At 44.0% G+C, this 26,531-nt stretch overlaps 4 protein-coding genes across 5 annotated transcripts in view; 1 reads left to right on the top strand and 3 right to left on the bottom strand.

Annotated features, from left to right (window-relative positions):
• LOC6600150 (GAS2-like protein pickled eggs) overlaps positions 1-20,542 on the bottom strand; it is a 57,533-nt gene extending 36,991 nt beyond the window's left edge. Inside the window, exons 1-2 of one of the 2 annotated variants that reach the window (XM_026990897.1) lie at positions 20,188-20,542; positions 14,191-14,264 (exon numbers count right to left, since the gene is read on the bottom strand). The gene's annotated coding sequence lies outside the window, so the exon portion shown is untranslated. Of the gene's footprint in view, positions 1-14,190; positions 14,265-17,022; positions 17,485-20,187 lie in introns of those variants that run through there. The other variant, XM_026990898.1, reaches the window with a different exon arrangement.
• Positions 20,543-21,475: 933 nt separating this feature from the next.
• On the bottom strand, positions 21,476-23,799 carry LOC6600152 (anaphase-promoting complex subunit 7). The gene is made up of 5 exons (XM_002025199.2): positions 23,612-23,799; positions 23,034-23,538; positions 22,300-22,961; positions 21,940-22,220; positions 21,476-21,883 (listed from the first exon to the last, which is right to left on the bottom strand). The coding sequence occupies exons 1-5, from the start codon at positions 23,681-23,683 to the stop codon at positions 21,589-21,591; spliced, it is 1,815 nt and encodes a 604-aa protein (XP_002025235.1). The 5' UTR covers positions 23,684-23,799; the 3' UTR covers positions 21,476-21,588.
• Positions 23,800-24,081: 282 nt separating this feature from the next.
• LOC6600153 (required for meiotic nuclear division protein 1 homolog) lies at positions 24,082-25,505 on the bottom strand. Its single transcript, XM_002025200.2, has one exon. It carries the CDS (start codon positions 25,408-25,410, stop codon positions 24,130-24,132), a length of 1,281 nt encoding a protein of 426 aa, XP_002025236.1. The 5' UTR covers positions 25,411-25,505; the 3' UTR covers positions 24,082-24,129.
• Positions 25,506-25,782: 277 nt separating this feature from the next.
• On the top strand, positions 25,783-26,288 carry LOC6600154 (ribosomal protein 63, mitochondrial). Its single transcript, XM_002025201.2, has 2 exons — positions 25,783-25,988; positions 26,062-26,288. The coding sequence occupies exons 1-2, from the start codon at positions 25,818-25,820 to the stop codon at positions 26,209-26,211; spliced, it is 321 nt and encodes a 106-aa protein (XP_002025237.1). The 5' UTR covers positions 25,783-25,817; the 3' UTR covers positions 26,212-26,288.
• Positions 26,289-26,531: the final 243 nt, after the last annotated feature.

Below are 26,531 nucleotides of genomic sequence, written 5' to 3' on the forward strand. Positions count from 1 at the left end.
ACATATATGAAGTAGTGATCCGATGGATAGATCTTGAAGTATAGAGTTTCTTTGAAGTATAAAAAACATTGGCCTTTCGTCTTGGATTGAATTAACAATACACTGCTGAGACTATCGACCCCTTTTTTCTTAATATTTCATCGTTACTCCTTAATTCCTGTGAGCCCTTAAGGGTAGCATATGAGTATGTATGTACATATGTTTTTGGTTAAGGTTTCGGCTTGCAAGTTGCCAAAAATGTATTGTTCTTTACGGTTTTCTGATTTTCATTAGCTCGAACGTGTATGTTAATAATAACCTAATATAGTCGGTGGCTGGAGCGTAATTTTTGTTGAATCAACTCATGTTAGACTTTCGTGGAGTGAAACTTTTGGATTCAAGTTTAATTATACCTGATACTCAAAATGAGTATTGGGGTATATTAGATTTGTTGTGAAAGTGGATGTGTGTAACGTCCAGAAGGAATCGTTTCCGACCCCATAAAGTATATATATTCTTGATCAGCATCAATAGCCGAGTCGATTGAGCCATTCTGTCCGTTCATCCGTCCCTATCAGCGCCTAGTGCTTTCTGTGCTTATGTGCTACAAATTTCGCGAAGAAAATTGACCAAATCAGCAAAAACGAGGGCGAACGTTGTGAGTTGCTGCGGACACCGCAACTCTACAGTTATACCCCATACTAAGTCAGTATGGCTCTCCTCCGGCAGACGCCGCTAATATTAAACGAAACGACAAAGAGTGCGTGCGAGAGAGACAGAAAATCAGTCTGAGCGTGACGTCGGGCGCTGCGTAGCCAGTGCAAATTGATTTGTTCCTTTTGGCTATAAAAACGATCTCATCTGATCCAGATTCAGCAATCTGATAGATATGGTCATTATCTATGATTCTGCGTTTTTAGTTTTCTCGAATCTGCAATATTGTGGATGCAACAGATTTTCGTCCTTTGCGGGGGCGGAAGGGGGTGTGGCGAAATTTTGAGATATACGTTTTATAGTGAGATCTAACAGGAGTGCGGATACTAAATTTGGTTACTCTAGCCTTAATAGTCTCTGAGATTTGTGAATATCTCCAGAATTTCGTCCTTTGCGGGGGCGGAAGGGGGTGTGGCGAAATTTTGAAACAAACTCGTCTCGGTCCGATATATTAGGAGTGTGGATACCAAATTTGGTTGCTCTAGCTTTTATAGTCTCTGAGATCTAGGCGCTAATGTTTTACTCTAAGCAAAGCCGCCTATGCTACGTGTGTGTTAGAGAGAGACAGGGCGAGAAAAAATAAAATTGTTTTCTTGATGCTGGCTATAATAATAATACGATCCAATTCAGATTCTGCAGTCTATAAGATATGATCATTCTCTACGATTCTGCGTTTTTGGTTTTCTCATATCTTTAAAATTGTGGATGGCACAGATTTTCGTCCTTTGTGGGGGAGGAAGTGGGCGGGGCGAAGTTTTGAAATAAATTTTGTAGCAGTGACATATCACAGAAGTCTGGATCCAAAACATCGTTGCTCTAGCTCTTATAGTCTTCGAGCACTAGGCGCTAATAGGGACGGACAGACGGAGAGACGGACAGACGGACGGACGGACAGACAGACATGGCTCAATCGACTCGGCTATTGCTGATGATCAAGAATATATATACTTTATGGGGTCATAGTAGGTATCATAAAGCAATATACATTTAAGAAGATTAACATTATCTGACTTTATTAGAAGGGATGATTTTTCCTCCCATATATACAAACATATTTATGTACACATGTACACATATATGTACATATGTATGCAAGTGTACACAGTGCATATCGCGATGCTTCGTTCGCACTGCTGTAGATAGCATTTTTGGGGTCGAAAATGCTTCCTACTCCGCGTTGCGAATCAATTAAAATGCCAGTATCATAGAAAGGAGAGAGTCCATCAAGAGTCCAATGACAACTGAAGGGAGTGCAGGTAGATCTTCCCCATGGGAATGTTCTCGCATCTTGTGTCTTCGCTTTTGAGGCATTGTCTGGCACTTTTCTGGGACTCATCGTCGTGGCACCTCCAAATTCGATGTCTGTCAACGTTTGCCTCCACCCAAAATGAAGACACAAACACACCTGAGAGCCTTGCCCCATGCCACTGCAACCGGATGGAGTCGCTGCCACTGCCACTGCCACTGCCACTGCCACTGCCACTGCCACTGCCACTGCAACGGGGGCCCACTACATGAACATCTAGCAGGGCAGGGTATCTTGTGGGGACTGACGAGAGGTGCTGCATATCACTTTTATTGCACTCACTTTAATGTTGAGTCGCTATTGCCGCTGCCGCTGCCGCTGCCACTGCCACTGCCACTGCTTTTGCTGTTGCTGTTGCTGCTGTGCATATTATTCACTTGCCGTCGCACAAATGGAATTATTTATGCAAATTTTATGCGCCAATGCAAATGCGATTGGAAGAAGCAGAAGGAAAAATGCTTTTTATATTGATAACAAACATAAATCTGAACGATGGTACAGTGGTTGGTCCGTTGAGCGGACATCTGGACATCGGGAACAGGTCGCAAGCACAGTAAACGATCGTCAGGGATCAGAGATCAGAAATCAGAAATCAGAAATCCGAGATCAGAGATCAGAGATCAGAAACCAGAAATTATCATTAGATGACTTCACCCAAATAAACAAATAACAAATAAATATAATTAGTTTCTTCAGGTAAAACGAATTACGGCGTTGCCACTTGACTTGTGGACTTAGCTAAGTTGGCGGGAATTCGCTGTAGAAATTTCCCATAAGCGACCGGACACATTTCTTTGTATGTGCATTGTACATTGTACATACATATGAACATACATATGTATGTATGCATCTGCAATTAAAACGATCTTTCTTTCGACTTTGTTCATTGCATGTGCTTCTAAGTGGAATATACATACATACATACATGTGTACATTCAAATGTATAAATGTGCATGTTGTACATACATAAATATGTACATACATACGTGAGAGTATTAACTGTTTTTGTACCTACATATAACTATAAACCTGGGGGTTCGCTGAGGACAGTTTGCACTGTATTTTATATTTGCACATATTATCTTTGTATATCTGGTGTATGTATATGTATATGTATATGTGTATGTGTGTGTGTGTGTGTGTGTGTGTGTGTGTGTGTGTGTGTGTTTAATTCACTTTCAGTATGTTGATTTTTTGCAATTTGAATCGAATCGAAAAACATGTGGATTTCAGACCAGCTTAAACCGGCAATATTCGCGAGGGGAAGGGTAGGGGAAGTAAAGTGTCGGCATTTTGTCAAAGGTGGCTCATAGTTGTTGCTGCAACGACATTGACAGTTGTTGCAACTTGTTGTTGCTGCTGCTGCTGCAGCTACAGCACCACACCGCCCCACCACCGTACCGCCGTACCGCCGTACCGCCGTACCGCCGTACCGCCCCTCCAATACCGCAAACCCTGCACCGTAGCGCACCTCGCTGCACGAGCACCCACCACCTCGACGGGGCGCAGACTCGTAATTAAACAAATCTGCGACAACAAACCGACATTAGCCCATTACTGACCCCAAAAGCGGTCACCCCGCAGCCGGCCGCTCACCTTGTTACTTAATGTAAAAACGCACTGCAGACCCCAGACCCCTGACGCTGTCAAAGTTGGATTCTTTAAAAATTCAAATTGTTTTAGTAAATGATTTTGAAGCCAAATGGCATTCGGCACATTCAGGGCCAACAAGACTTGGCCGACGCGAGGTGGCGATGGTGCGATGGTGCCAATCGATGCTCCAATCAGAGATGGCAGAGATGGAACATCCTCCCATTTAATCTCAATTATTCTCAATTACGCACACGTGCCGCGACCCTAGGATACCTGGTACATGCTCTATAAATATATGTATGTACAATGTACATACATATGTACATGCATATGCATCAATTCAATATGTGAGTGAGCGAGAGAGAGAGAGAGAGAGAGAGTGAGAGTCACGGGCTCCATTCTCCATTCCGGCGTTAATAATTATCCTATTGCAGTGTTTTTCTGGAAGCTGTGTCTTCGGGCTTACAGTGTCGTAGAACTAGGCCGTAAACAAGCCGAACAAACGGATATGGCTATGCCATTGATGCTGTTCAGGAATACATTAGTGCAGTACTTTATAGGGTCGGAAACGATTCTGGCATCAAGTCAACTGATCAACTATCATTGCAGTATAAGAGTGGACTTGCAAGAGTTATCTGTGTCTGTTATCTGTATCTTCTGGAATCTGTAGAATATTCATATGTATGTACACATGTACATATGTACATTCATACATAGTACATAGAGAAGGGATTCGATATACTCGTATGAGTCCTCGTAGTATCCAATTCGCGGCAAGAGAGCTACCGCAGATTGTCCGTACTAAATTCTCTATAATTTCAGAATTACCAGAAAATCCGCTATGCTGGGCCCGAAACAAGCCGGGGTGGGCAGACAAGTGACGGGCACAGCGAATAGGCGTCAAACGATCATTTCCGGTAGTTCCATGTTGGAGCGAAGAGGAACAACAAGGCTCCCAATACCGTAGTCCTCATAAATACAATTGAAATTGAAATCACATCAACTACATAGATACATGTACATATATGTGCATATATGTATGTATGTATGTATGTATGTATGTATGTATGTATGTATGTATGTATGTATGTATGTACCAAGACGCAAGGGGTACGCATGTACCCGAGACGTGAGATGAGGTGGGAGGGAAAGGAATGCAATGGAGTGAGTGAGAATGCAATGCGATGCCCTCGTATGGGCGGGATTGATAGATGGGGTGGCAGAGGGGCACTGCTTAAGGGCTGAAAAGTGAAAGCCAATAAACTGCATAGTCTGCTCAGTTGGAAAATATTTTCCTGTGAATGTGTGTCTGTGTGGCTTTGTGTCAGGCGTGTGTCGACATTTTCCAGGGCAAAGCAATTTCTACTTTGCGCTTCAGTGGATCACCTTCCCCTTCCCGTTCCCCTTCCCCTTCCCCGCCCCCAGCAACTGCTAAAGTTCCTGCTCCTGCCATCTCCCCGGGTGCCACCTTTCAACAAAAGTTGTATTTTATTTCATTTTATTTTTGCACGAAAGGAATGCACCACCACCACAGAGGAAGAAGGAATTCGAGCGGGGCCGACGCCGACGCCCCGACGGAGGGAGAGGGGGAGTCTGAGGGAGTGAGAGAGTGAGAGTGAGAGTGAGAAGGGGAGTGAGAGACAGAGACAGAGACAGAGACAGAGACAGAGACAAGGAGAGCACTGAACGATGTCTGCTGCATCGTTTTTTCGACAAGCGATTCATTAGAAACGAGCGAGAAAGAAAGGAGCAGAACCGCGCCACGCCGACTGGTGTATACCCTTTTACTGCAATTGACTCTATGAAGGAATTTCAGCGAATCTGAAAGAAGAGAATGACAAAGAAGGTTGAATACGTGATATAGCATTCGGCTCTGTCGAATACTCCCACGGAACGGGCTTGAAATGAACTCTGTTTGGTGTAAGGATAACCGCATCTTTGATAAATACTAGAATACTCTTTAAGTCATTCAAATAGGCACAAGTATGCATACTTGTATGTAGGTACATTCATAACTACTCCCCTACTTGGTCAAGCATATGCACTGAGCTCCAAGGACAGAAACAGAGAGAGAGAGGGCATCAAATCCGAAACGTAAATGTGTAAAATAAAGAACAAAATCATCAAGAAGAAAAGGGAAAATTCTTTTGGTCGGTGCTGAAAGGTAATAAATCAGCACAAGATGCGGACACGTGTGCCGTTAATCCAACAGCAGCCGCTGCTGCGACTGCTGCCGCTGCTTCTACTTGTGGTGCTGGTTCCTGGCCCCTACTACAACTCCCCATCCACCCGGCGGCAGTCCCCCCGGTAGCAGCAGCCACCATGTACATATGTGCATCGTTCTAATTAACGTCACAAGAGCAGAAAAGGAACCCGGGAGTCAGGGAACCGGGGAACCAGGCAACCAGGCAACCAGGCAGCCAGGCAACCAGGCAACCGGGCAACCAGGCAACCAGGCAACCGGGGAACTGTCGAGCATACAAATGATGAAAGTGGAAGAGGGCAAAGTAGGGGCACCGCCGTCCAAGTAGGGGGGTAGACGCACATACATACATATGTACATATGCTTATCTATATCCCTATATATTGTATATATGTACATATGTACACATATAGATTTCAAAAGCATATAGTACATATGAATCTTGAGAGAATTGCCATTCACATTCACTTTTATGGGGGTTAGGCCTTCGACTGCGTCTGCGACTGCGACTGCGACTGCGACTTTGTCTTCAACTTCCACATCCACTTCCATCCTCATTTCCCGCTCTCAGTTGTCTTCGTTCTCTTCCAATTAGGGTATCGCACAGCGCTCTCCCTCTCTCTCTCTCTCTCTCTCACTCTCTCTCTCTCTCTCACTCTCTCTCTCTCTCTCTCCCTCTCTCTCTCTCTTGAATAAATTCAAATCAATTGAATGGAATTGAGAGCCAAGCTATTATCCTAAACCAGAGATAATTAAGAAGAAACATTGGAAGGAAAGCCTAATTGCGTACGAAATGGCCTTCGTTTTTAAAACGGAATACGGATCGGATCTGATTATTATTATTCATTCTGTATAATTCTCAGCTCTTTAGCCTTTTAAGTTTATCTTCAGTCTCTGCGACTCGGCTATTAATGCTGATCAAGAATACAGTACACATCCATACTCTTTTTGAGTATAGGGTATAGTTCTAAGATACTATTACATATGGCATAACAGTTAAGTGGTATCACAAGAATCGATTGTTGATGGTCGCTGTGGTGTCTTACTGTGGGCACTTGTTGATGCGATGATGCGAATGACGTTGGTTCGCTGTACACATTAGTTTCGCATGGCACGAAAAAGAACCTAATCATTTGGTCGCAATGGGAAATCTGCGACTGAACGTACTGCTAGTGGAACTGTGGCTAAGACATTGAACCATCTCGGAGGGGGCCAGATATATAGGGGTACATTAAAACGGTGCATGTTCCCCTACAGATTCTTTGCGAATCCAGACGCTTAAGCGTAAACATATCATCTTCCCTATCCACATTTCTGGCGGTTTCTCGCTTATTTTCTGGCCATCAATGACCTGAAAAAAAAAAGAGGGGGAACGTTGTGAGTTGCTGCTACGGCCGCAACTCTACATTTATACCCGACACTTAGTCAGTATGGCTCTCCTCCGCCACACGGCGCTAACATTGAATGGGAAAAAGTGCTTGCGAGAGCGCCAGAAAATCAGTAAGAACGTCTCGTCGGGCGCCGCGTAAAAATGATCCGATCTGATCCAGATTCAGCAACCGGATAGATATGGTTATTCTCTATGATTCCGCGTTTTTAGTTTTCTCGAATCTTCAATATTGTGTATGCCACAGATTTTCGTCTTTTGTGAGGGCGGAAGGGGGTGTGGCGAAATTTTGACACAAAACGGTCAAGGTCCAATACCACAGGAGTGTGGATACCAAGTTTGGTTGCTCTGGCTCCTATAGGTTCTGATATCCTTGAACTCATATTTTGCAATTGGCAAGACCGACCATGAAACTTGTGTGTTAGAGAGCGACAGAGCGAGAAAGAATGAAATTGTTTTCTTGATTCTGGCTATAACAATTAGTAGGCGCTAATAGGGACGGAAATACGGACAGACGGACAGACGGACGGACGGACAGACAGACAGGGCTCAATCGACTCGGCTATTGATGCTGATCAAGAAAAGATATACTTTATGGGGTCAGAAACGATTCCTTCTGGACGTTACACACATCCACTTTCACAACAAATCTAATATACCCCCCTATTCTCATTTTGAGTATCGGATATATATATATTGTATATTTCTATTAGAAACACACACACACACAGGGGCCACAAAACGAAGCCGGGGACAACGTCTTGTCTTGTCTTGTTGGATCTCGACTCTAGATCGTCACATTCAGTGCCTCTACGGATGAAGTTGTTTGCCGTGTGTTTACGGCCACGAGCGCATCAAGATACAAGAAATGCATGAAAGAAACCAATACAAAAACAGCAACACTCATGGATGAATAGATAGATAGAAACATACATACATACATATGTACATACATATGTATCTATATAGATGAATAGATTGGTGGCTGATGGCTGCTGATGGGCACGGACTAGGGCTGGTCGGGGCTAGTCGGGGCTAGTCGGGGCTAGTCGGGGCTAGTCGGGGCTAGTCGGGGCTAGTCGGGGCTGGGTCTAGGCGGTGCTATAGCTGTATCCGTCGGATGAGGCTGTGGTTGGGGTGGGCTACTAACCTTGACCCAATAGTGTGTGCTTGGTATGCGCTGAAAGCGTGCTAATTGCAAAGACTTTTCAACACGATCCAATCCCCATTTTCATTCCCATCGCAATCCCAATCCCAGGCAGCATCGGCATCATGATGGAGTCAAGTGTAAACACAATAAAAAACATACACAGATTCAGATACAGATACAGCTAGAAATAAAGTTGTTATTTTTTGTTTAAACTCTTTGCAAATGATGAGGATTTTCTTCGAAAGCAGAGTCAAAAATTAGTTACTCACTTGTACATTTGTTCATTTATATACTTATATATCCACACACATCTGGCTATATGAACTCGTAAACTCGATCACGTTCTCGTTCGCGTTCTCGTATCCGCATTTATTGCGGAGCAGTCTTCGTTGTCGTCGCCTGGTAAACACTTCCCCGAATGAACCAAACGCAATCCCAAATCAAAATCGAACCAAAGTCGTACGTAAACACAGTGGATAAGATAACAAAATAGCTCTTTGGTTAGGGAGACACTCGCATGTTGCCGGTAATTATATCGAGTACTGGGACTGGGACTGGGACTGGGACTGGGACTGTGACTGGGACTGTGACTGGTCTCCAGTTATTTGGCTTTGATTCATGTCACCATATGGTCTGTGTTTGCCTTGTGGCTTTTGCCTGATAGATAACGACACAAGCCTGCACACAGACCGGAAGTTGGTTCGATCTCATGTCAGAGTTCCAGTCAGCCAGTCTCCACCAAGGAGGAGTATACTCTCATCTCCCTGCATTCTTTCCTCTTCTCCTTCAGTGTTCTCCGCAACGCACTCTGCGATCTTCCCACCATTCGTCACATCGTTAGGCGGAATTTCATTCTTTGAAACCCACTGAGGTTGAGGGGCAGCAGCAGAAGTCGTCGTCGTTTGCTTAAGTTTAATTTGTGAAATGGAAAGTTGGTCAAATGTAAATCACACCCCATAAAATATCCATAAATAGTTTAAATTAAATGATCCATCTAATGTTCGGCCAATCAAGGTATCTATCCATCCAGCTCCAGCTGCAGCTTCAGCTCCAGCTCCAGGGCATAGGAGAGTAGGAGAGTAGAGAGCAGAGGAGCAACGCATTAAAGCGATCATAAAAGTTGCATGATCTCTGCTTGTTGGGGGAGGTGGGGCAGAAGGCAGAAGGCACGAGGCACGCTCTTACGCTATTACGATTTTACGAGCACATCAGCCAATCAGGGGAATGATGAACACGCAGCACACGAAAATATATACCCGCCGGTTAGGTGATCGTTTCCATATAGCCCCACACACACACACGCACTTCGGAAACCCAAACAGATCTCGGAGAGGTTGGTAAATTTGGTCACAACAATGCACACAAGATAATAATAGTAATTAAAGAAATACACACACAATTTCAGACACCGCATGGGATCGCATAAGATCGTATACTGGACGATCGATAGTTTCGCGAGTAGAGGAGATCCAAGTTATAGGAATGTCAGTGTCTGGCGATGATCTTTTTCCCAAATGATCAGCCAAATCAGAGATATCACTCGAGATTAGAGAAAAATGGGTAATAGAATGGGTATTCCGTGCAACCTGAAAAGGAGAACAGAGCCGAACCGACACTTGACACACTCAAGCGGGGAGATTGCAAAATCCCCGAGAATAGAATCGGAGTGGATTCTCAAGTGCAGTGGTCTCTGGTCTCAGTGGTCTCAGTGGTCTCAGTGGTCTCAGTGGTCTCAGTGGTCTCTGTGTCTGCGCGTGTGTCTGGGTCTGTGTCTGACGCATGGTAATCAGGTTATCAGACAACAAATTAGACAAATGGAGAGAGGAGAGACATCTGACATTGACATAATGATTCTTGGCTTAAGTTTGCTCGAATGTTTTCTTGTCTTGGGTTTCGGCTTGTTCCGGCCAACAGTTTTACCAATTGAGCCACTTAATGAGCCACAAAGCGCAAAGCACACACTCGCGCCCACCCAGGCACAAACAAAAACTCAAAACTAAAGGCCAAGCCAAAGCTAAAGACAAAAATTCTTAATTGCCCGCTGCCAGCCATTGCGCAGTTTCATATTTTTGGCTATGCCAAAAACACACAAAACACATTGTGTAATGAGAGTACACGAGCACTAGTCCATGATGTAAGCTGCCCAATTTGTCTTCACCTTTGCGGCATATCAGGTTTTTGGTTCATCTGTGGGATGGTGGTGCGCCTGCGCAACCATTTGGCATTCGCAGATCCACTGATCATTGATCATTGATCATTGATCATTGATCACAGTCGGACACTCGATCGTTTGCTTGTCGCCATCAGTCATCATTCCGTCGAGCATCCGAAGCGATCTCTTCGTGGAACACACAACATCAACAGAAACCAAAAACCAAAAACCAAAAACCAAAAACCAACCAGAAACACACAAATACAAATACAAATACAAATACAAAAATAAAAACAAAAACACACACCGAAAATCCCTTGATGACTAAATGCCATTAAATGTAATGAAATTTAAGTACGCGCCGCTTGTACCCCTGACCCACTAAGCAGTACACAAACAAATACATACTCTGTAGATATTCACACAGACGTTTGAGTGTTTGTGTGTCGCCGTATCTCATAAATACATTTTTGATTAGGGCCATCAGACTATCGGCCCGCATCCGAGTTGATTTCGTTAATAGGCGGCAATCGTCGAGAGCATTTAATCTTCTTCTGCCAATCCGCACCCGCCAACTCCTCTCCACGTCCAACTCCACTCCACTGGTAAATAGTAAATAATGGGCCCGGCCTGTAAATCGTCGCGTTAATTCGATAATAATGCTCGTGGCTGGGCAAAAAGAATAACCATCATATTAGCAATGAGTTCACGCCTGCTTTGCGATAGGAAAATATCAGCCGCAAAGCTACATATGCCAAATCTGAGATCCGATCGGATGGGATCGGACCGGATCTATTAAATTTTGGATCAGAACTGTGGATATTCCAGAGATGAATTGTTCTTAATGGCAGAAAGATGTCTTATCCCTGATTTTCCATTCGTTTCATTAACGTAACGACTGTGTGCCTTCACTTGTGGGGAATTTGTACAGCGAAACGTGCTGCTAGTGCAAAGGTTAGGCAATGATCGCTGATCTCCTGATCATCTACTCAGATACATACATATGTGTACAACTCGAAGATCAGTCGGTTCAAGGATTGGGCGGATCAGTAAAATGATCTGGGAGATTCTCGCTGTGTACACTTGGTATGTACCAAGAGTCTTGGTATTTTCTGGATCAAGAAAAAGAGGAAATAGCTTTACGCAGGATATCACTCAAAAGATTTGAGACAGCTACTATAGCCGTAAGGAAGGAGTACAAATATTCATCATCAGAGCCCCGACCAAGCCGACCATCATAGGATCTTTAAAGTCTTCGCTTTCATTGCTTGAGGAATCTGTGGACAAATCCCTGTCTCGTGGACCACTACGAGTATATTAAATCGCATGGCACACGACGCTCGGTTGAAGCGGTTGGGGCTTCACATGCGGCTGTAGCACCAAGTGAAACTTTAGCATTTCATTGTCATCAGGGATAAACATCCTTAGCGTCGGCAAACAACTTCAATGGTTTCACTTCTCCCACAACCCACATGCCGGCCAAACATGCAGTCGTCGACGGGAGTGGAGCCACATCATCCATCAAGCGCTGGCGAGGCAGCACGGCACATGCGTGGCCCGGAGTTCGGGTTCAGCAATTAATAAACAAATAAAAGGGCAACTTCATTTGGGGTTCATGACCACAAAGCTTCAACATATCAGCTGTCCAGCCAGCAAATTTCGTACGAAAAAAAAAAAAATACACAAAAGAAATAGATGGAGATGAGACCAGCTTGGATCTTTTCCTGTGTGAAATAATTTGAAATGTGTGCGGGGGCTGCGACAAGCACGAGACAAACGACTATCGAATCCTAAGAATATTGAGTAGAGTAATAATATTCCGCTTAACAGGACCATAAAATAAAGAATAACGACTATTTGCTAATAATATTCAGTGATTATATATTCCAGAACGATGGTTCTGCATTTGATCTGTACAACACATGTATCAAATATCTTCCAGAAGATAAAACATATCATTAGATTCCACCTAAGAGGTTGGTTTATTAGATTTTTTGTGAAAGTGCATGTGTGTAACGTCCAGAAGGATGCGTTTCCGACCCCATAAAGTATATATATTCTTTGTCAGAATCAATAGCCGAGTCGATTGAGCCATGTCTGTCTGTCCGTCCCTATGCGCGTCTAGTGCTCAGAGACTATAAGACCTAAAACAACGACATTTTCTCTCCAGACTCCAGACACCACCCCCTTTGCCCCCACAAAAGATGAGAATCTGTTGCATCTACAATTTTGAAGAACACTAATAACGCACTATCATAAAGAATGACCATATCTACCAGATTGTCGAATCTGGATCAGATCGAATCATTATTATAACCAAAAGGAACAAATCAATCTGCGGCTCTGACTGATTTTCTGTCTCTCTCGTACGCCCTCTTTGTCGTTCAATGTTAGCGCCGTGTGGCGGAGGAGAGCCATACTGACTAAGTGTCGGGTATAAATTTAGAGCTGCGGCCGTAGCAGCAACTCACAACGTTCCCCCTCGTCTCTTGTCTTATTATGAAATATTATGTTCGTTCTAAGAACTGTGATAGTCCTACAGGCATCCATCAGTCTCTGTTTATCATAGTTCTTCCAGCCGATACTGTTCGACACTATCCGACCCGACACTATTTGATCAACTGTCAACTTATCAGAGATCGATTCTTACTCTCCCTGTTCGTTTTCGTGACCCTTTGGCGACCACCAAACACACACTCTTCCCGCTCTCTCGATATAAATAGATAAACTGTCCGAATGGAAGTAGTCGTGGATACATGTGGGGGTGGCACTTCACTGTGCGTCACTTCTGTTACCCATTTCGGGCGGAGCAACTGGGAGCCATTCGATCGTGCAGTGGATAATCATAAATTATATTGAAATGTACTCGTACTGAGAGAAGACAGGTGTCTCTGGCTAAGACAAATCCACTTCCCGGCCTCCGCACCCGCACAGTGGGTGAAATGGTCAATGTAGCTGTGCTCCGGACCCTTCTAACCATTTATCGATCGATCAATTGATCGATTGTCCCCTTATGGCGATCAGTGAATTAATTTTGCGCCACGTTTTTCCCAACTTATCGGTTCGACAAACGTTTGCTGTGGGCTCTGCTCGCTACTGCATGCAAATTGAGGCGATAAACATAACTCTCGTTAAGTGAAACCTAAAATGCAGTCCGTCATCTGCGAATGTGAGTCACGCATTTCTTTTTCTTTTGGCGCTCTGCCCATTTATAGCCACTCGAACGAACTGGCATTTCAGTCGCATATTATGATTCCCTGACCTACGACATAATCCCCCAAAAATATTTGGTTTATAGTAGAAAGAGGCGTCGTCGCGTCGCCGTCATCTAGGTCTAGTATGACGGAACCACTTGTATTTTTATCACGGCCAAGATACGAGCACGATGCCACAAAACGGCATGATTCATGCCACGACAGCGAAACGCTTTCCCAGAACCAAAGTGATTAGTGCGGTTGGCGCTTTTCTTTCTAGATCGCGGCAGATCTTCTTGTGGTGTTCAGGAAGGAATGGTTGGAGGATTCGTGTTCTATAGAATAAGACATTTAAAAGATGGACTGGACGAAGGGTCCTCCTTGTTCAGTAAGTTTTGGGGAAAAAAAATCGAAAGAAAGCATGCCAATATTTACTTCATAGGACGAAGAAAGAATATTGGGGTCGAGAATTAGAGATAATAGTAACCCCACCAATAATTCTATAAACTTACCGATATCATGTATTGGTTTCTCTCGAATATCTTCGTTTTCCGGTTTCCTTTTCTTCTCTGATGATTTTCCCCAGCTGAAAGGAAATTGAGAATGAAACACGACATGTACATAGATGATGGATAGATCTTTGATGGTCGGAAACATGGTACTATGGTACTATGGTACTATGGTACTATGGTAATATATGACTCTATAATGCAATGTGACGGCGCGGCCGTGTGGCGAGTATGTGACATCATCAGAAACGTAAGTAGGAAAACGGTAAATGGAGTTTTATTTGCTTTTTTGTCATAGAAACGTGAGTGAGCGACACACACGCACCGCACTGTACCCCTCCATGCCGAATGGTGGAGAGAATGGTGAAGAAAATGGTAGAGAGGTAGGTGGTGGTCTAAACAAATAAGTCAATAAATAAAGGCGTTAACTTGGCTCGAATGGCCTACGTAAATATGCGATGAAATGAGCGAAAAGAAACAACTAAAACCCGCCCGAGAGGCCCGCCGCCAAAGGTGGGCTCTACAGACGGACCAGACCGACCAGACGGACCACACTTGGTCCCAGTTTCAGTCTCCCATTCAAATTCAGATTCCTATTCCCATTCAGATTCAGATTCGGTGTAGGTTTTTTCGCAATCTCACATATATCTGTATGTAGAAGTAGAAATAGACATCGACGTAGAGAGCGGTAGACAGAGAGTGGCATCGGTGGGTACAGAAGTTGGCAATAAGCTAAAAGCTGACAAATGTCTGACAAGCGGAAGTGTAAAAGAGAATAACAAAATAATAATAATCAAACACGAAATTTTGCCCCAATAGGAAAACAAAACACATCACACAAAACAGAATGAAACTCCTCCGAAAGACCTCACCGATGGGTGTGCCGTGCCCGTGTCCCTCCTTTGAAGATACAAGACGCTATTAAGTTGGTGTAAACGGTGTCTCCAGGAGTGACTCAAATAGGCGCAAATAACCGCCTTCCAGGGGTCGGACAGTCGGACAGGACAAACAAAACAGTAAATTGACGAAACCGTCTGCGTTGGTGGCTCGCTCGATGATTTTCCCACGAAAGAACCCACGGTTCTTAAGAACTTTCCAAGATGCTGCTGCAAACCTCAGGTACTTGGGAATTGGGCAAGGTCAATGCAACAAACGAGAATGCCACATTGCACTCATTGCGCTGACCTCCCTCCCCTCGCAGCAAGGGGGAGGACGCAAGGAGTGCGTGACGAATGCCCGCGCATGCGGTCATCAAGGTCAGACCTCTCTCTGCCACGAAACAGCTGACGTGACTGGCAAAAACACATCAAAAGTGGTGCTCGTTGTTGGGTGGCAGGGAGGCTATACTCGGGATCTGACTCATGGGAATTCTCCCTAAAAGGCCTCCAAATAGAATCGCCAACAAAAGAAATCTCATTTTCGTATGGCAGGAGCCCTTTTATAGAGTGCTATTCATCCCAAGATGACATGACCAAAAGTCTTTAAGAAAGAAAATTTATTAGGCACCTGACAAATGTATTTGAAGGCTCAGCAGTGTTGCATTCTATAGTTGGGGACTCTGTATACTGAATCTCATTTTAAGGCTACCTCTATATTTTTTGAGAGTGATCCTAGTGTTCGCTAGTACCATTATATAGTTAGGAAGTTATATTTCTATAGTTTCCCTGCAAGCCCCGTTGTTATCTTGTCTCTTTCCGCAGAAACCGGAGTATCGTTCTTTGTTCATAGATTGGCTTCCTTATTGATACGGTTGTAAACTTCTACATGCATGTATCATCATGCTTCTCTCATTATCGTGCCTGTAAATGCAAGACATACATCTGTAATCTACTATATACATATGATAAATACTATATACATATTTAAAGCCTCTTCATTTGTGATTTGTCATTTATCCGTTCGTCTGGTTGTAAGGGGAAACTTCCAATAAACTTCAGCACGAGTAGTTTTTGCCAGGGTTCTTAGTTAATTGGAGATTGGTGAGGCTGTTATCAGGGTTCTGATGTATGTGGAATTATAATTAAGTGCGCAACATGTTCGGGCGAAGGAAATACAACAAAGAAAGTATATTTGTACCGACCAATAACATAACATGGAAGAGCATTATATGGGGCTATCCGTATATGTTTTGGAGACTAAGGACAGTCGGAGTTTTTGTAGCCAACTAGCCATCTTTTGGCGCTTGTCCAGTAGTCCAGATAGTAGCGCACAGCTACCGTCTCTCTTTACTGAGTTTATGTACATAGTTGGAGCTGGTTCATTCTCTCTCACTCATTAAGCCCTCTTCTGGGGTATACGGTATAGAAACCTTCTCCTTTGGGACACGCCACACACGAAAACTATGGCCTGTTCTGCAAATTCCGACAAAGAGGACACACGGGATACATATATGTAGATATACACATATGTATGAGTAGTTATACGTAGGTACCAATGTACCTACATATGTACATATGTAGACATCGACAGAAAGGTAAAAAGATAGTTTTCTTTTCCAATAAATAACAGCAACTCTGGAAAATAATAATACAAATATGTATTTGAATTTTTTTTTTTGAATGAGCTCTCTCTCGCTGTCTCTTTCCCTATCTCTCACATTTCCATCAAGGAAAATCGCATTTCTGGCATTTGATTTCTTTTGTGTTCCCGTTAGCTTTGATTCGATTTAGATTTTTGAATGCGGCTGTGTTTTGGCTGAGCGACACGCAAATCGATGGTTGCCACCCTCCATACGCACACACCATGCACACACACACACACACACACACACACACACACACATACAGAGAAGAAAAAAAACTGCACTAATATTTGTATGGTTTATTCTGCGCTTACTTTTCTGCACGCGACCCGAGCAGCGACAGAGGTGGCTGCGGTGGCAGCCGTAGAAACAGCGAGTGCGACACTGACAGCGTCGGCAGTGGCTCCGTAATTCGGACACCAGACAGGGAACCAGCACGTTATTAAAACGGTATATGTATGTGCAAAAAAAACTGTAGAAAACTTGAGCTGGAGGAGTAGTTGCAGCGCAGTCAGAGTCTGTTATTGCCCATTCACACCACAGCACAAGAAAAAAAACACATGGCAGAAAAGTAAAATAAAAACAAAAACCGAAAACCGTAGAAGAACCAAAAGCCGACACTGAAAGGTAAAAGGAATCCGCCGTGGAAGTGGAAATGCGCCCAGGACGTGGACCGCGCGAAACGAAGTACCGCAATACTGCGACTCCGAGAATCCGCTACACGGCAGCACGAGGAGACCATATGACTGACGGCGACATCTCAGCCACGCCGAACAGAGGGTTGCTGCTGCTGTTGCTGCTGCTGTTGCTGCTTTTGGTCTGCAAATGTTCTTCTTTTCAGCTTCCGCGCAAGTCCTGGGCCCAACTATTGGCAGAGAGGCCGCAACAGGAGCTGCAGAGAGCACTCTCGGAATAGTTGGGGCCCAAAGTGTGGGCACAAAGTGGAGCTCCTGGGATGTGCGACCAAGTAAATTTGAAGAATTTCTCACTGTTCTCAGCGGATCGAAAGGAGTGCCTACTTCCAAATGAAACTAAGCCTCACTAACTAAGTGATCAAACTAATTCGTTGGTCTGAAAATGAATGTGAAAAACTAACTATGTAACTGTGGATTTAACTTTCAGATTCAACTGAAGAAAAAGGTAATACTACATCAGCAGTTGACTGGACAAATATATGTACATACATATGGACAGAGAAGGTAATTATAATAATTCCCATATGGAACATGAATATTTAGATTCCCAAAGTTCGACAGCGAAATAGAAGGAGTGTATGGCAAAGGCAATGGCGAACACAAAGTGATAGAAAATGAACTCTTTAAACCAAACATACATACATATGTACATATGTACATATGTACATATGAATCACAAAGCATAACTTTAGATCACGAAAAGTGAGACCTCTAGTGGGTGTAATTCTTTGTTGGCGTTCTAAAGTATCTACCTACGAGTACCTATGTACATATATATATGTATGTATGTATGTACATATTTATTATTTTCCTTATTTTCTTTCCTGACCTACTCTTTGGCGGACCGTGTGAATCGAATCCCTAACAGGCAGTATAAGATTATCACCAAATGTTGACACTTTATTCAGTGGGTTCACTGCGACAACCACTGTTCATTGATTTTGAGACTCTTCCTCAATATTATTGTTATTCATAAACCCGCTCTGCTGTAGAGAAGGGCTTGGAAGGTGTTTTGAACAGAAAGCGCCTGCGCCCTGCGAAGCATATGGAAGTAGCGGGACTGTGGGACCCAGCTCTTTCCTCCAGATGTTTGTGCGTACACATGCATATGACTGTATGTGTATGCATTTATCAGTGAATTCGTTCCACTGTGGGAGAGTGCAGCGGAAGGTCTCTCTTATTATCAGTTTCACGCATTAACTTTGTTTCAAATCAAATTTCAACGAAACTGCAATGGAGGTCTTGCTCTCATGTGGCGGCTCGCACTCGCTCACCAGATTCCTCTCTGCGCTCTCTTTGAGAGCGTCCAACAGGCCTAAACAGCTGTAATTTGTTTATTGACACACAAATGCAAACACACATAGCCACAGACATCCGTACATGCATATGCGTATTCATGTATGTACACATGTATGTATGTATGCATACACATGTATGTATGTTGGATGCTGTCCTGTTTTATGGATTATTGCTTTCAATTAACAAACAAAAATCTTGAGGGGCGAGCGATAAGCGAATGAGCGGGAGTAGTAAATTTATGGCATGCAGCAGATTTTAATTTATTCATCATTCAATTTCCTGGAACCCCCGTCGCACGAGTCACCCCACAACACAGCCCAAATAAGCAGAGCCCAAAAACAATGTAGACTCTACATACAACCTCTACCACACCATTCTTGTTGACATGACGAATCTGCGTATCCGCCAAGTTCTACGAAATTCACACACGAACTCGTTAGGGAAATTGAAACGAAAGTAAAGAACCAAAAAAGGGATGGGTGTCTCTGAACGCCGAAGCTTTTGATACCCTTGGGCAACGATCATTTTTATGGAATCTACATATGTACATACATACATATATGATATTGTATGTACATACATATTTAGTACATAAAAACCTATATATGTACATATGTACTTGATGATGTCGGAAACACTTCCATTTCTGAGTTAAAAGCAGCTATACGGAAAAATCAGCATACTCCAGCAAGAGTACATACATATGTATGTATATTAGAGCAAGCAAGCCAATCATCAAGTGCTTGTATGCAGATAGAGCCTTTCTGTTATGGCTGATAAAAGCATTATTTGCATATTGCTTCGCTTGCAGTCGATTGAGGCACAGTCCCGACACCACAACAAACCCTACTGCGTCCAGATTGTGCCCTGTAATCTCTGGAGTATTCTTATGCGTGTGCCCCAAGCAACCGATGCTGAGCGTAGCTTTTCTGCTCTCTTCTGATATATTTCTTATCGACCAAAAAAAGGCCAACTAATCGCAATATACTCGTAGTTTTCGTTGCAATCACATCAAATATGTGAGTCGCTCTGGTTCTCCATTCGCTTTCGTTGCGTTGAAAATGCGGAATAGTAACTGATAGTAGTTAGTAGTAACTAAACGTAGCTGATAAGGCATAACATCGGACAGTTCTATTGTTCTTTTGATTGCATGATATGGAATACGATTTTGGTCCACTTTATCACAACACTGACAAAATGTATTGAAATGAAGCTTTTTAAGAGTTTTTAGTTGTTAAATCATTACCTCTTCTTCACTAAGACTTTATTGGTAATCGTACATGGTATATGGAAGTCAGTATTTTACTGATGAAGCGGGTTAAGTATAGTCGCAAGCCTATGGGGAAAGTATAAAACCATACATGTACAAACTTCGATAAGGATAAAGTGAACCGTTAGACTGATGCCATTAGGAGCGGAAATGAATTATACTGTAATAAATTATTGTAATATAAAAGTATAAAGTTTTTCAAGAACTGAACCAACCTTTAATACTATCTATCCGAACTCTGGAACTGAGTGAACTTTCACACGATCAAGAACTACAAAAACACTGCTGTCAAAACCGAATAAAATTAAGTCATATTAATTTACATCAATAGTGTACCGTATATTGTTTTAATATGCACAAGAATCGTGGGGATTTCGATTTTAGAATTCATATTTCGGGCTCATATTCATTCAGAAAGCATTGTGCGCCTACGACTGTGTAGATTTTAACTCGATTTTTCAACTAGATCGGATATAACTGCTTTGAAATTATTTCGTTTGCACGGTGGCAGGTATTTTTGCCAAAAAAAAAACTCAAACAAAATTAACACAAAAAATGCCGTTGGCAAGTCGGGCGCATAGCGGAAACGGCATGCAGAGGTGAACGACGTTGATAAACAACTGACTTTTGGCGCGATGATTTAGTAAATATAAATTGATTATCACTATATCGATACATCAATATATCGATATATATTTGGTGATATTTTTTCTAATCATCAGCGGAACTACTTTTCTGAGTTCAGGGAAAATCGACATTATTTTTGTGTTTTATAATATCGTTAGAGATCATACTAGATCATACATCACCACTAGCCATATATTATATAGTTATGGCAGTTCATACAATGAAAACGTCCCACCAGAATTTGCTGCGGGATCTCCCAGAACTTCCTCAAGACTTTTTCATTATTTATGACAAAACTCGTTAACAGCAGACAATGAAAAGAATATGCTTTGCTCTACTATTGTATTATCATTTGCTTGTGGATGATTCTCATCAAAGCGGACGACTCCACCATGGAGAAATTACTTAAAGGTGGTGTCCTCCGCTGTCGTAAGGTGTCCATATATTAATAAAATATGGATAATTTCATCATGGTGAGGACTATCCACTTTTTCAACACGTTCTCTCGGCCTTCTCGGAGAAAGAGAAAGTTTTACACTCTGCACTCTTCGTTTGTTATTGTTTATTTTCGCTAATAAATAAAACAAAATAAGTCAAAACACATTATAATAGCATATTGTCGTATAGCAAAGCGTACTCTCTTAATATCATTTTTTGTTTACGAGTCTAAGAAGAAAACAATGAAACAAATCGTTCGCGACGACTGACAAATAGAGGTCCTCCAAAGAGAGAAGATTTGGTGAAGACACCACCTAATAAGTAATTTCACCATTTGCAAGTGTGATAAAGTGATCTTTCGCAGCTGGAACTAGTTCGAAGTGACACGAGCGAAGTGACAGGCGCGCAAAACGAAGCGCAAATTCAAAACACTGGTAATTACAATGAAACAATTTCTTAAATCTTAATTAATATTACAGCTCAAAAATAAATGATTAACATCGGGAAATAAATGCTTAATTAGTTGTTTAGGATGTGGGTGAGGTGTTTGATCACTCGTTGTTGAGCATCTCTATATCGGCATCTTGCCAAAGGGGCTCCGACATGACAGCCGCTTCGCTATTTCCGTGGGTTGCTCCAGACACGGAAGACATCTCCAGGGGTTCATCGCAGTTCACGCTCTGCCACTCCTGGTGGGGGGTGCCGCTAGGCGTGGGCGTGGCCATTCCATTGCTTCCATCTCCTCTGCCTGGCTCTGTGGCTGTGCCTTCTCCTTTGGCTCCTATAGAGCCTCCCATCTTAAGAGAGTTAATTCCATTTATGGCCCGCACGCAATTGGAGTCCACGCTAGAAGTGAAATCCATTACATATCAATCTAGATCGCTTTCCTTTTTCCTGCTTACCTCAGGGCCCTATAGTAGTAGTCCAGAGCCTTGATCGGCTCCTTTTCGATACGCAATATGTCGCCTAAGAGGGTGTAGAGATTCTGATTCGGATAGTTGATTACCTGCTTCTCCAGCAGTTTTATGGCCGCCTTGGTGGCGCCCTCATACTGGCAGATCTCGGCCATCAGGGCCACGGCCGGAGTGTAGCTGGAATCGATCTTCAGCGCTTTCTCCACAAACTTTCTGGCACTCCGTTTGGCCGCCGGATTGGTTGAGTGGAAGAGCGTTCGTCCAAACATCTGTAAATGAGTGAAGGGTACACACAATAAATGTGATTCAGATTCGATATGGATGGGATCCTGTTCCTCCTCCACTTACCGTGTAGCTGCGCGGTGAGGTGCGGAAGCTGCGTATAGCCCAGACGCACATGGTCTGCGCCTCCTTGAACCGCTTTTGGGCCACATAGCAATGGAACAGACCCTTGTAGACTTCAAAGCGATATGGGGCCAGTCCCTGTGCGTTGCGGAACGCTTCGATAGCCTCACGGTACCGCTGCAATGAAATGAAAAGATTGCCCCGCAGCAAATGGCCCTCGACGTGACGCGGATCCATATCGAGACAGCGCTCGACAAAAGTGAGACCCCGCTGGTACTTGGCGTCGCTGTACATCTTCTGGCCGTGGACGAACCAATGGGCCGGGCTGAACTCCCGATCGGAGCTCACCTGGGTGAAAAGCTTTTCCTGCTCTATGGCGCTCTGCTCGTTGAGCTCATACACAACAGCCAGTAGGCTGATAGCCTCCATATTGTAGGGATAGGCCATGACCGCTGTGCTTAGGAACTGCTCTGCCTGGATATTGTGGCCGTAGTAGTACAGGCACCGCCCGATCTCCACTAGCAGATGCTCGTTTCTGCGGAGCCTGGTGGAATCGTTTAGCTGCTGAAAGGTCTTGGCCGCTTCCAGATGCTTGCAGCCGTACATCTGGGCCAGCGCTTTGATCCAGGTGCTCAGCCACTCGATGTTCCGGGGAGCAGAGGCAGCTGAGGTAGGAACGAATATTGTCCATAGGAATGGAGTGGATTATAGGGATTGGATTGCAACAGTGCACTTACCATTCATTACCAGCGAATTGACCTCGATGCCATCGACGCCTAGCTCAAGCAGGGCCTCGATGGATTTCAGCGACATGGGGCACTCCTTGAGTACATCCTTGTAGGCCATAACGGCGTCGGCCTTGCCCTTACTTCCCGCTGAGGCGTGGTGGTGCAGCCGGCCCAGCAGCATGTTGATGCGCGGCGTGCGCATTTTTGCTGACAATGCCAGAAGAGTGCTAATAGCCTTACCTGGCTCCCCCACTTCTTTATAGCATACAGCCAGCCGGTAGCGCAGCTCCACGTCGGTGAACTGATTGTTCATAATCTCGATGGCCGTCAGGCAAGCGCTCTTATAGCGGAGCATGGTGCGGCGTGTGTGCAGCACAGACTCCAGCTGCTGGTAGGCCAAGCGAAAGTGACGCTCCTTGTAGTGGGCATTGGCCAAGTAGAGCATTACCTGGTATTCCATCTCCAGCGTAGCCACATTGCGATCGTTCTGCAGCAATGTGTTCAAAAGGCTTGCCTGAGGATTCACAAACAAATGAAAATGAAAAGAATAAATGATTTTTCAAGGATGAGGCTGCACTCGTCCTTACCGCTGGGATGACGGACTCGTAAAGCCTGTGATCGTAGAGCTTTTGCACATTGGCAAAGAGTGCGTTTTCCATAATCTCTCCTTGCCTTTCCTTACTGCGGGAAAATGCCGCCAAAATTCAGAGCTGGCTCAGCTGGTTCGGAACTGTTCGAAGGACTGGTTCTTTAAGCCGGGGGCGTGTGATTGAATATGGTTCTTTTACAGTCTTCGCTATGTTTGAATAATTAACATATATTAACAGCAAGTGCAATATGGAAAAATACAATTATTTGGTTGACTTTAATATGTTTATTTTTATATTGGCAATTCGAGACTTTCGGAAAGAACTACTGAAGCAAAAACGAAACCGAGTCACTCAGCACTCTGTATCGATAGGCAGTGTTGAAAAGGTACTCGGCAAGCAACTTATCGATAGAAAGGAAAGGACGGTTAATTCAATTTACCATATTTATATATTAGCCTAAATACGTATAAGATATTAAAAAACAACAGATTTGTGTATTTCAATCAACATGAACGCTATTTAGGAACTAACTGGTTGGAAAGGGGCACAATTTCCAAGGATTGCTGCTTGTCGCCCTTGTCGCTAATGAAATGCAAAATTTCAAACCCCACCTCTACCATAATCAGGATTATGATCATCCACTCGAGTCTGATGTGGTGGGCGTCATTGAGATTGTGAGAGACCAGCTCGGCTAGCTCCACGCAGTGGCTGATCTTCTCATTCATCACCTTGGTGCGGCGCGAAATGCTAAAGTATGAGCACACCTGCAGATAGAGTCCCTCAAGTTCTTCCCTGTCCCAGTAAAAGTCGGGAGCGTCCAGTAGATCCGACGACAGGTTGATCACGTGGCGCAAGGCGAACAGCTCGCCCGTCTTGCGCAGCATGGCCGCCCGGGATATGCGCAGCCGTCGGCCACGCTTAAGGTCCTCCGTCAAGTGCTCAATCGAGTCGATGTAGCGGTCCAGCGTCGCCTCCCACATGCCCAGCTTGATCGACTGGGCCATCGCATTGGAGAATGTGTACTTGTACAAGAAACTGTCTCTGTCGCCCGTCACGAAGAATTTGCCTTTCTGGAAAAAGGCGCGAGAGGTGGCGTTGAAGTCGCTGCTCTCCGCCACTAGGTCGCCTTCGACGTCAACGGCCGTTGACGGGATATAGGTGTAGGGCATCACTTCGCTCTCCCCGTGAACCAGGGCACTCACGTACGATTCTCGCTCGAAAGATCGCAGAAAATTCAGCACGTTGTTCATCTCGATGTCGCTGCAGTTCCAGAACACAACGGACCCCTCGCGAAAGAAGAATATCTCGCGCGGCTGCTGTCCTGTTGGGTACTTGGCCGCCACGAACAGCACGTTCTGCTCCACATCCAAGTTGTCCGTGGAAAAGAAACGCTTTGTCTCGTAAAGATTTTGCTCCTTGAGGGCCGCCTGCAGTGCCTCCAGATTGTACTCTTCAGCCGTGGTATAGCCGCGCGTGTTGAGGAATCCTAGGGCAGACAGCTCGTCAGTGGCCAGGCGCTTTTTGCGCATTATGCGCGTCCTAATGGGCGACAGTATCGACTCCAGTCGCTCTTCCACCAAAGGCATTGGCTTCACACTGGGAGCTTGACCCTGGATTGTGGCTGATTTGGACTTCTTTGTGGCAGCGTCTGTTTCCTCTGCAACTGCTGCTGCGGCAGGCGGTTTAGTGATTGTGGTCATCCACCGATGGCCTTGCCATTGCGTCTGAAAGTGACGTTGCGGCTGGCGAAGGCTCCTCAAGATCAGCTTCTCGAGTCGAAGGCGTGCAAAGTTCATTTTTCTCAAATCGACGTTGCTTGATGTGCGTTAAAGGCAACTAAATAGCCATTTCAGCAGCTTGCTGCATGGTTTTGTAATGCTACTATAACCAGCCGGCGATTGCCCGACTACTACTTCTTATGATTATCGCTATCGGCTCAGTGCTGTAAATGTACTCTCAGATGCTTGACAATTCAATTTCATTAATAATATTAAAAAAAAACCGATTTGACAAAAAAAAAAACAAACAAAAAATGTATGTAATAAATGATTCATCTTTTATTACAATTAGTACTAGTATTATGAACATTTCGTTGAAAATTATACAAATCGATAGACCGATAGACCCATCAGCTGTTTGTTGAACTCATGCAAAATAAATTAACGTGCTGCATTTTCCCCAGGAAAAAAACTGAAAACCCATAATGCAACTGACACTGATAAACTTCTTTAAGAAAACTGTGCCGGGCCACATATTCCGCGGGAAGCGCCGTCTGGTAAAGCCGGTTAGCAAGCAAGCCATGGACACGCTCACCCGGGAATACGAGCGACAGGAACACATTATGTTCCTGCTGCGGCATCCCTACCTGACACTGGTGAGTGAACAGCCTCCTATTCTCATTCACAACAACACACAATCTCACTCTCTTTTCATTTGAAACTCTGCAGGAGCAATCATCTGGGCATGCCAAGGAACTGCAGAAACGCGATAAGCTGGTTGCCAAGTGGACAGATGACCAGACGATGCGCAAAATGAAGCCGCATGTGACCATCGAAGAGCGTCTGAACCACCTGAAGGTCAAAGAGACCTGGGACTAGCTTAAAATCGACTTGTTTCAACCTCAAGATGCATTAAATTAATTATAAAGTAAATATAGATTATGTGTATGTGCAAATTATGTAATTACACTGGCTTCGGCGGCTTGCGCAACGAGGAGCTTATGTGTATGGTGGTACATTGTTCTGCTGACTGTGGCGACTGTTCCCTTTGTTCCTGGAGAAGTTTTTACATGATTTACAACTTTCATTTTCTTGGGAGGTTTATATTTTTAAATTCTTTCTGAAGTGCACCGAATCACAGGATATTTTAAGGCAGATATTATAAAGGAACAGAAGTGAAGCCTAGGTTATTTGGATCA

The sequence above is a fragment of the Drosophila persimilis genome, unplaced genomic scaffold (assembly GCF_003286085.1).
Source record: "Drosophila persimilis strain 14011-0111.01,24,50 unplaced genomic scaffold, DperRS2 tig00000622-arrow-arrow-pilon, whole genome shotgun sequence".
In the NCBI taxonomy this organism is placed as follows: Eukaryota; Metazoa; Arthropoda; class Insecta; order Diptera; family Drosophilidae; genus Drosophila; species Drosophila persimilis.

Bases quoted from the DNA above. Each gene is read 5' to 3' on its own strand.
- LOC6600152 (XM_002025199.2), bottom strand. From the start codon at position 23,683: ATGGAAAACGCACTCTTTGCCAATGTGCAAAAGCTCTACGATCACAGG. The intron at 23,539-23,611 runs GTAAGGACGAGT...GTGAATCCTCAG, and splicing joins ACGAGTCCGTCATCCCAGCG to GCAAGCCTTTTGAACACATT. The intron at 22,962-23,033 runs GTAAGTGCACTG...TTCCTACCTCAG, and splicing joins CAATTCGCTGGTAATGAATG to CTGCCTCTGCTCCCCGGAAC.
- LOC6600153 (XM_002025200.2), bottom strand. From the start codon at position 25,410: ATGAACTTTGCACGCCTTCGACTCGAGAAGCTGATCTTGAGGAGCCTT.
- LOC6600154 (XM_002025201.2), top strand. From the start codon at position 25,818: ATGCAACTGACACTGATAAACTTCTTTAAGAAAACTGTGCCGGGCCAC. The intron at 25,989-26,061 runs GTGAGTGAACAG...GAAACTCTGCAG, and splicing joins GGCATCCCTACCTGACACTG to GAGCAATCATCTGGGCATGC.